This window comes from Lonchura striata, chromosome 8, assembly GCF_046129695.1.
Source record: "Lonchura striata isolate bLonStr1 chromosome 8, bLonStr1.mat, whole genome shotgun sequence".
Lineage (NCBI taxonomy): Eukaryota > Metazoa > Chordata > Aves > Passeriformes > Estrildidae > Lonchura > Lonchura striata.
The window spans coordinates 27,024,510-27,035,300 of record NC_134610.1 but is presented as its reverse complement, the minus strand read 5'-3'; the positions used below and the strand labels follow the sequence as shown (position 1 = coordinate 27,035,300).

Genomic DNA, 10,791 nt, shown 5'->3' with positions numbered 1-10,791 from the left:
AGCCCCACAATGCGCCGGGCCGCGTGGTGCGGGCGGCCCCCGACGCTGAGCCCGGCGGGGCCGGGAGCGGGGCGGGGTTCTGGCGGGAGGCGCGGCGGCGGGGCCGGCCCCCGGCCCTGACTCCGGCGGCGGCGGGCAGGAACGGGCGCCGCCGCCCTGTGAGGCTGCTCGGCTGTGCCGAGGCTCCGCGCTGGCCGCGCCCTCTGCCCCGCGTCGGGGGCAGCCGGGCGGGCCGGGGAGAAGCAGCGACGCACGCCGAGCTCGGGAGGCGGCTGCGGGGAGCGGAGCCCTGTCCCGGCCACTGTGGGAGGCCAGAGGGAGGCGGGGGCCCAGCGAGGAAGGCGAGGTACGAACTTAACGGAGCGAGTGAGGAGCTGAGGGGGAGCCTGCGGGGCGTCCTTCCGCACTTTCCGGTGCTTTGTCACGGACGGATCATTTCACTCGAGATACACGACCGATAGCTGCCTCAGTCACTGCGAACGCTGAAGTAGGAGCAGCAGCTCGGCGTCAGCAGAACCCAGTAACGCGCGTTCCCGGTGCCGGGGCTTCGGCTCCGGAGCGTCACACTCCCCTAGCTCACACCCACAGTTTCTGTGGCTTTTTCTACCCTGCACTGTTCACTGGCTGAAGCTTTGGCCAAAGTGTGATGATTGTATCATTTTACATGTACAACACTGTCACTATCTACAGTACAAAAAAAAACAAAAAAAAAAAAAAAAAAAAAAAAAAAAAAAAAAAAAAGCCTGCGATACAGAAGGAAAAACGTGAGGACCGATAAAGTTTATGTGGGGACATGATCCAAAGCCGTATTGAAAAATGGAAACTATGTCAAGCTACATAAGAAAAAAAAATTAAAATTGTAGTGTTATTTGAATAAATATGCATCACTGATGTTTCTGTTGGCTGGCTGTACATCCTTGAAGTAAGTCTACAATAATTTGACTTTGGTATATCATAGTTATTAAGAGTTTATTCTTCAGGTTAGCTTTTGTGGTTTCATATTGCAAGCAGCAGAATAAATTGTCCTGTGTAGCAGAATGAGACATCTTCTTTCCAGGTAGAAGGATGCTGTAGCCATTACATTGGTAGGCAGTATCCTAAAGCACCTGCAATCTTTTTTTTTTTTTTTTTCCTACTCTGCTACAAACTTCCTTAGTGAAGTTGTAAATCAAGTGCAGATCCTATGAAGGTGCCTAATACCTGTCAGGGATCGACTTTTGTCTCTATTTGGTATCTCTAATAAGGAATTACAATCAATCTCCAAGCAGATCTTCAGGGTAAAAATGTTGCTGGAATGGCTTGGCTATTTGGCAGTGAATGGAGTGGTGGGGGCTTGTTAGCTTTTCAAGAGTGTTCCCTTGATTAAGTAGCATACATAATTTAAATACAGGATATACTCAAGTTTAGCTCCTTAAACAAAATTATCAGCTTCTGGTATAATATTTCAGCTTTTATAAGTTAACTTTCATACCGAAATTGCATATTAACATGGAACTATTTCCTGTATCTGACTTTATCAGTCACCAAGTAGGATTCCTCATGGTGGCTGGAAAGGACCCGGGGTTGCTGTTTGACAGCTGGCTGAACATGAGCAGCAGTGTGCCCAGGTGGCCAAGGCCAGTGGCATCCTGGTTTGTATCAGCAGTAATGTGGCCAGCAGGGCCTGGGAAGTAATTATCCCTCTGTACTCACTAGTGAGGCCAGTTTGCATCTCAAGCTCTGCATTCTGTTTTGAGCCCCACACAAGAAGAAAGACATTGAGGCACTAGTGGGTGTTCAGAGGAGGGCAGCAGAGCTGGTGAAAAGTCTGGAGCACAAGTATTACAAGGAGTTGCTGAAGGAGTTTAGCCTGGAGAAGAGGAGGCTCAGGGGGACCTTCTTCCTCTACAATTACCTGAAAGGCGATTATAGTGAGGTGGGAGCAGGCCTCTTCTCTCATGTAACAAGAGATAAGATGACAGTAACTGGCCTCAAGTTGCACCAAGTAAGGTTTAGATTGGATGTTAGGGAAATTTTCTTCATTGAAAGGGTTGTCAAGCATTGGAACGGGCTGCCCAGAGAAGTGGTGGAGTCACCACCCTGGTAGTGTTCAAAAAACATGTAGATGTGGTGCTTAGGGGCATGGTTTAATGGTGGGCCCGGCAGTGTTAGGTTAATGGTTGGACTCTTATCTTCAAGGTTTTTTCCAACCTTAACGATTCTACTGTTGAAGACTTGCTTATAGCTAAGGTAAAATAGTCCCATTCTGTACTTACAGAAGCTTTGATACCCTTACTAGACATCTCTCCCACTGCCTAAGCCTCCAAATCATCAGACATAAACTTAAGTTTGCTAGAGGACTTTCAGAGATGCTCCTCTGATCTGTGAGGGAATTGCTTCTCTTTTTTTTTTTTTTTTTAACCAAAATCCCTTACAATACTACTTCCTCCCTCACTTGTGAAATGTAAAGTGCAATTGCTTCTGCCTTACTTTTTTTTTGTGATCTAGTTCAGCTGCACACAGCCAAGCCAAAATCTGCCTAGCACAGCTGTGTTCCTTTAAAACAACAGATAATGATTTCTCTTCCTACAAGCTGCCAAGGATTCATAAGCCTGTTCTTTTTTACTTTTTGCATTTGTACAGTTAACTTGCAATTAAACTGTTTATTCAGAACTGGCAATAAAATTTCTAAACCCATAAATTAAAAAGGAACACTTGAGTTGACATGTAGTCCTCAGTGTGGAGTTTGAAATTGATATGCTACTTAAATAGAAGCAGACTTTCCCTAAGCTGGAGTTCTGGGGTTTTGTGTGTGATAGCTGATAGGAATGCCTCACAGTTCTAAGTAAGGAGAATTAAGTTTATCACAGGTTTATGTATCTTCTTACTTTGCTATTATATTTTTCTTCTAGGATAAATGGGTGTGTATGACTTTTCCCCTGATCTAAAGTGGTTCCATGTCTTGTTTGGTAAGTTTGTCTTTAAAAATTTTGGCTGATGTACCTTGTTACCCAGCTATACCTTAATATGAAAAGCCCTGGTGAAATGTCTTGCCTGAGGGAATTTCCACAGTGCTGAGATGTTTGAACTTCATTGTGTCAGCTTTTGGTGAAGGAGACTTTAATGTCTCTTCTCTTTAGGTCTGCCATATATGTCTGCTTTATGATGTTTCTTTATCCCTTGATTGACTTGTAGCAGAAGACTTTCTGAACTGCTGCTTATAAGGCCTACTTTTTTTACATTTTTTGTGCTGCCATATTTAATAAATTGCAGCAACTCCACAAACATTCACTGTTTCTGTTCTTAAGGACTGCTCCTGTATTCTGCGTACACCAATTGAATCAATCAGACCAGAAGAGCTATCACAGAGCAGCATCCATGAATGCCTGGTAAGAACAGAAACTAACTCCCAAGGATAAATATAAAGCTGGTGCATATTAGAAAATAGCTGAAATGTTCTTCTTGAAATGTTGACAACAAAAATAAACTGAGTACTTTGGGGCTTCCACTTTGGTAGAAGACTATAGGTATCTAAATGTTAATCTTGTGCCAGTTTGAAAACAAACACGCACACACACACACAAAACTTGTAACTCATAAAACTAAGTCTTAATAATGGTAAAAGTACCGGCTTGAATGTTCCTATTTAAGTATTGGACTTTATCATTAATAATATTTTTACATTAGTTTTAAAAATATAAATGATTAAAAATTACATAGTTATTTTGAGAACAATTTCTCCTCTCTCTTAGGCTGATTCTGATCTAGCCTGGATTCCCCCATCTACAGGGAAGAATGAAATGGTATTTTGCTCTTCTAATGTCTCTCATTATGAACTCCAGCTGGAAATAGGTAACATAAATGGACCTTAAAATATTTAATAATAAACTTCCCACTATCAATAGTTTATTGCTAACTGAAGTAAATATTAAGTTTGGAAATTAAGGACTATTCCTGTGTCTCTTTAGTTGAGAAAAGTGCAGAGCAATTCTTATATCTTAGTAATCTCTTATTTCAAGATCTAAGACAAATCAACAATTACCTGAAAGTCTCTTGATGTTTGTGCATGTACTTGTCAGTTTTCAAAATCTGTGGTATGTAACAATACAGCCTTAAGTAACATCATAATCTTGTAATATGGCTACTCAAGTTGGTTGTTCTAAAGATGGCTGGCTTAGATCCTACTCTGCATGCATATGTTTATGTGAATATGCATACTAAGTGTTCCTCATTTGGATATATAATTGATGTTGACGTATGTTCAAACAATTTTAGTTGTTCTCAAAATAGCAGAGTCATGCTTCAACTAATTTGCTGCAATTACTTAAGGTCTTGGCATTCTGAAACAAAAGGATGCTGCTATCAATGAAGAAAACCACCTGATGGGCATATTATGCTTTCCAATGTTAAGGTAGTCATTTCTGGTTTCAGGAAGAAGGTTCAACAATTTAACTTCAGTCTACCTTGCACGGCATACACCTACAGACAGGCAAGTTGCTGTAAGGATCACAGACCTTGAAAACTGCTCTGAAGAGCACTTGAAAGCCTTACAGGTAAAGGAATAGCATTTCTGTACAAAGCTCGATGAAGATAGTGAGCAATACATATGAGATTACTGAACAAAGATAGCCTTTGTTTGAACTGTGTCATTTAGTCAAGTTTTTCCCTCCAAAGAGTAGAATATAATAAACATAATGCATGTGTAAATTTGAGAGTTGCTTTCTGAAGACCACAGCTGACAACTGCTTTAGAAATTGCTTCTGTAATTGTACAACTTACTTGAAACATCTTCTGTACTCTTATTAACACCAGAAGTTTGGATTTATGAACAAACTAGATTTACTTCAGATAAATGCAATTATGGGCAAGGTATTTACATTTCTATTGCAGGCTATGCACATTGCCTGCAATCATGTATAAATGCAAAGGAACAGTTCTCTTTACTCATTACTGAATGTAGTTAATGCTCTTGGTAGGACTGCTGTTCTGTGGTTAACACATCCACTTTCATTTAATTCCATAGAATGAGGTGGTTTTATCACACTTTTTCCAGCATCCCAACATAATGACATTTTGGACAGTGTTTACAGCTGGAAGCTGGCTTTGGGTCATCTCCCCATTCATGGCCTATGGTAAGGACTGTTAACTGCAATGTTGGAATAGGAGAAAGGGCTGATACAAATTGGACCACATGGTCCATGAGAGGTTTCTCTTTAATAATTTCCTATCTTGTAGAAAAAACAGACTCTCCCAAACTATTTGCTTAGAGAACATTTCCTCCCCAGTCAAAACTGGGATTTGAACTGCATTAAATTCCAATTAGTCCTAGCACCCACCATGAGGAATGGTAACTGGGAGATGTATTTGACTTAATACAGCTTCTGCTAACAGAAGACCTATTTACATTGAATACAGGTTGGGCACAGACTTGCAGTTAGCAGAAGCATGACATGGGGCATCAGTTATGTCCATGTAATAATGCACCAGAGTCAATATAGAATGCTGCTCTTGATGAGTGTATACAGTGAAGGAAACACAGACAAGTAACTTAATAAGACTTGTTAGGCCTAGCTAGTGTTTTTTTGCTTCCAGGTTCAGCTAGGCACCTGCTGAAGACTTACTTTCCTGAAGGAATGAGTGAAGCTTTGATAGGAAACATTCTGTTTGGTGCAATCAGAGGATTAAATTATATGCACCAGAATGGATATATTCACAGGTAGGATAATGTTAATAGGTAAAAAACCAGAACCAGCATCTTACTTTAAGTATTATTTCCTTCCTTTTCCTCAATACCTTCTTGTATCAGACAGTGCACATGTAACATTTTTTCAATAATACAGCAGGATTAATTTTAACAGGAACTGTATTTATACATTTCTTCAAGCCACTTGTTAAAGGGATTATACATCTCTCTAGCTTTGTCTCTTTGAAGGGGCTTCCTCAGTTTATACCCCTTGCAGACAAGAAGGTCCTTTCTCCAATTTCTGGCAATTTTTTCCTGATCATCTCTCTTAATAGAGAGATGAACTCCATGCTAGCATCTCACTATAAGTCAATGAAATATTAAAGCTTTTCTGTTCTAGTAGTACTTAGAATAATTATTATAACTAAAATTTACCACTTTATGTTACAGGAATATTAAAGCTAGCCACATTCTGATTTCAGAGGATGGCCTGGTTTCTCTCTCTGGCTTAAACAACCTCTACAGTTTAGTTAGCAATGGACAGAAGTCAAAGGTGGTGTATGATTTCCCCCAGTTTAGTACATCTGTGCTTCCTTGGCTGAGTCCTGAACTACTGAGACAGGTTAGTATAAATTACACATAATTTTTCCAATTCAAAGTTAGTGGCAGTACTCAATTTCCAACATAAGTCTGCTTGTAGAATTGCAATTACATATGTTGAACTGCAACTTTTAAAAATACATGTAGGTACTGAATTTTAATTCATTTAGAGAGAACCAGTTCTAAAGCTCTTGGTAAGGTGATGCTGTACTAATTCTCTTTACCCAAACCTTCTGGAAACTACTGTAAATTGTGAAACTTGTGTTCAGTACAGCCATCAGGTTTCTGAAAACAAGTCTGAAGTTTCACAATTTAATTGCTTCAATACTGTGTAGGTTATGGGGTATTACCTTGTTTTGAAGCAGGCACTTGTATCTTTGTTGGCATACTGATCTCAGTGATCAGTAGTGTCTTCCTTCTCTCACAGGATTTGTCTGGCTATAACATGAAGTCTGACATTTACAGTGTGGGAATTACAGCATGTGAATTAGCCAATGGACACGTTCCATTTCAAGATATGCCTCGCACTCAGGTATAATGCTAAACTTTATCTCTAGTTAAAAACATGCTGAGCATTTTTTTGTGTTGTTTTACTCACAGAAACCAGTACTATTACTGCTGAAGTAGTGGCTGCTTTTTGTTATTTCAAATATGCACGCCTCTTTCTAGAATAAATAATCTTTCCATCCCTGGACTTTCATAGTTTACCCTGATTAGGTCTGGATAGCTGTTGAACTCTTATACTGCTATTCCTTCCTACTAGATGCTGCTGCAAAAGCTGAAAGGTCCCACCTACTGTCCTTGGGATATAAATACCTTTCCTCGGGGGGAATCAAGGATGAAGAATTCTCGATCAGGTGTTGATTCTGGAATTGGTGAGAGCATGACACGCACAATGACCAGTGAAAGACTTCAAATGCCCTTTTCCAAAACATTTTCACCTGCTTTCCACAACTTGGTAGAACTTTGCTTGCAACAGGACCCTGAGAAAAGGTAACATTATGATGAAAACTAGTATTTTGTCACTACCATCTAAGACCAAGTATAGGCCACAGTTTAGAATACAGTAATCAGTTGAATGCTGTTAGAGCCAGAATTTCAGAACAGATGTACTATGTAAAACCATACACTTACATTTGCATTTTAAGAAATGTCTTGTCTGATAAAGGAATCAAACTTTTAAAGTAATTTGGCCCCTGAATTTCTTGTAATATAAGTGTTCTTTGTAACAAGTAAAATTAACTTTCAAACATTTACTTTGTCCAAGAAAAAAAAAACCCAGAAATCTGAACTACACATTTTCAATTCTGTGTCTCTTTTGAATGAGACATTTAATTCCTTGCTAAGCAGAAACATGAAAAGGCCTTTAAAAATAGATTTCTTCAGTAGTGCTTTCACTACAAATTGAGGTATAGTATGTAGGAATTGTGTGCTGCTTTTCTCATTCTTCACATTTGTCTTGTGGAGGAAGAAAACACTTGGCTTAAATTTATTTCTCAATCTGGCCCATTATCCAAATGCAGTATTTTACTTTCCAAAACATAATTATATTGTTCATTTTATGATTCAGGCCATCAGCAAGCAGTTTGCTTTCGCATACGTTCTTCAAACAGGTGAGTTTACTATATTTCATTAAATGATACAGCTATAACCTAAATAAGCTACAAAAAGAGCTAGATTACAAAACAATGAAGTTACCTGGAGCCAAAAAGCATCCTGTAAGAGCATACCTGCTTCAGAATATTTTTTAACAAAATGGTATTTATAGAGTATAGTAATCATAAGATTAATCATTTTTCCCATTGATTAAGTTGATTTAACTTAACTAAAGGCAGCCTAACTAATTTTAAGAAATCATCAATATTCTTAATTTAAAGAATAAAAAGCAGAACTGCACAACTGATTTCATTAGTGTTGAAATACTAATAATGTGAAAACAAAACCTCTCATCCTTTTACTTTCAGTACTGTAACATGCAAGAATGTGGCTCTGATTTCACATGCTTTTAATGAAGTCAGTTGCAAAGTTATGGAGACTTTTACATGTAGCTGCATTTTAATTTTTTTTATTTTTAGATAAAGGAACAAACACAGAATTCACTACTGTCCCTATTACCACCTCCTATTCAAAATAACAGATCAGAGTTCTTGGCACTGCCCTCAACAGCAGTTGGGACTGAACTTGGACGTATTGCTACAAATCAGGATGATACAGACTGGGAATTCTAAATAAATACCAATGATACCTCTCCAGTGTTTCAGAGAAGGAAAATGTGATTTGTATTTGCTGCTTTTGTATGATTAAAATACAGTTAGACCAAGTATACTTGAAATGACATGAAGTGGCTATAATTCATTAACTTCCTCTTGGCATCACAAAATGCAGTGTGCCTCACTCTCTGACTGTAAGGAAAACTGTGTATAAAGAATGGCTGAATCTCACCTTTCTCTTTCAAAGTCTTCCTTAACAAGAGAATTCCTGCTGTAATCTTACTCTGTACTGTATTATCAGCTCATAGTGCTGCAGTCCACATGCTTTTCTGAATTCAGGCCTGGGGTTTGGCTGTGATCTTACCTAAACATCTATTTGTCTTTTCATTATCACGTCTATTTGTCTTTTCATTATCACCCATATCATTTTAATAAGGAGAAATCCTCCACTTCCAAGTTGAAATGTGAAACTGCACAGATTACTTATGTTAATAAATGTTTCTCTCTCAAAAGACATTTTTCTCACTTGATATGCTGTCATATTTGCCAAAAGTTAGCTATGAATCATTTTTCATGCAGTTTTGATACTGTGTGTTTCCCAAAGAAGTTAACCTGCTTGGAAGTAGGACTCCTGCTCTTGCATCTGTTCACATTCTTAGTACAACTCTGGGCTTTTGCACCTCTGTTTATTGTTGTATCATTTTAGCAGTTAATCTGAGGATGTCTCTCTATGCAAAATAAGTCTCAAGTTCTAGCAGGCATGGGTTAATTTTGACGAGCCATATTAAATAATCTAAAGTTACTATACATATTTTTATTTATACTGTATTCCTTTTCAACACCAGAATTTACCAGAACCTAATACTGTTTTCTTAGAAGAAAAGGCAACATGCATTAAGCTACACTGGCACTATTGCTGGCAAACAAGCCTCTTCTGCAAGGCACAGAAAAATTCCTGTGGATCAGTTCAGCCGTACTAAGAACCTAATACTCCCCTAGGATCCTAGTGAATTTACCTGTTCTAAGTCAGATGAAAAACTGTCTTCTCCCTACAATTCAGTAATTTCTCACCTCTCATACTGTACCAGGCAACTCAAACTGAACAAAAGCAGTTTTTTTCTTTTAAGAACCTGGATATTCTCATCGTGTTGTAGCAAAAGTTGGGTCCCAAAGCCACTAGTACTTTGATGATGGAAGCATGATGGTGGTAAAAAAGTATTAATAGATATTGGATGATTATATTTTAAATTTTCAATATAAAGAACATTCCACATAAGTCTTCAAGTCTTCCGTAGCTGAGCAGGCCTGTAGCAAACTCTAAGAATACTGCTGCATCGCCAGCAGCTTTGCTACAAGGCCTTGAAGACCAAATGACTCAAATACAAGCCTGAGAGACACATAAAATTCTAGATGACCACATAAAAGTATCAGCAAAAATGTTGATTCTACTCATTATGCTGTGAAGAGAGCTCTATATTCCTAAACTTAACATGTAAAATGTGAGATTAAACATGTAAAATTTAGATTAAAGACCTATCAATAAACTTACCTTATCTGCCTCCATTTACATCTGTTTCCCATTTACATCTTGGACTTCTGTTTTCACCATAGTCCAGCCATTCCAACAGCTTCTTGTTATTACTGGGAAAAATATAATATTTATGTCAATCATTAGGTAAGGAAATAGTTGTCAAAAGTAGAAAATTATTCTGTCTAATCTGGTTACTTTTGAAATACTTGTGAAAACAACACAAGTGGTTTCTTTGCAGCCACCTTTCATTATGCTAGCATTTAGCATTATTTAAAATAAATACCTGTATAATAGAAAACTTCTGTTAATTAAAATTATCCTGAATATATTGACACACAATGCTATTGTGTGTCTCACTGTCTTGATCTGATATCACAGCAGTTTGTGAATGATTGAATGGATGAACACAGAAGAAAATGTGATCTACTCAGAATCAGCTTGCTCTGATACATTAATTCCTCACATTAAAGAGTATCAATGCAACAAATACCCATTGAAGAGAGAACAGTTTCTTACACTAGATGAACAGGAATAAATAATTTTTTAAAATAACTCTCTTTTCCCTACCCCTCTCCTTCTCTTCAAGTGCTCTTAAAGTAGTTTTTAACCCAGAGGATGGGTAAAAATATGGGAAAATATTTGAAAACTACTGTTCTGAACCTCTGTTGACAAGAGGCAGGTACCAAAGTAGGTGATTTACATACCCTGTCTTTAATGCTATTAAGTAGCTTTCCTGAAGTATATTAGCTTGTCTAATAAACCTCTGAAACAACTAAGGTAGCAGTAAG

General features: G+C 38.3%; 1 protein-coding gene across 2 annotated transcripts; it reads left to right on the top strand.

Moving 5' to 3' along the window:
• The first annotated feature begins 119 nt into the window (after positions 1-119).
• Positions 120-10,342, top strand: STRADB (STE20 related adaptor beta). Of its 2 annotated transcripts, none has more exons than XM_021555382.2 (12): positions 120-346; positions 2,892-2,948; positions 3,288-3,368; positions 3,732-3,831; positions 4,411-4,532; positions 5,033-5,111; positions 5,572-5,695; positions 6,113-6,284; positions 6,690-6,794; positions 7,026-7,255; positions 7,833-7,875; positions 8,338-10,342. In XM_021555382.2, the coding sequence occupies exons 2-12, from the start codon at positions 2,937-2,939 to the stop codon at positions 8,488-8,490; spliced, it is 1,221 nt and encodes a 406-aa protein (XP_021411057.1). In that variant the 5' UTR covers positions 120-346; positions 2,892-2,936; the 3' UTR covers positions 8,491-10,342. The 2 variants fall into 2 exon arrangements, with proteins under 2 accessions (XP_021411057.1, XP_021411056.1); XM_021555381.3 differs by having other exon boundaries at positions 5,003-5,111.
• The last annotated feature ends 449 nt before the right edge of the window (positions 10,343-10,791 follow it).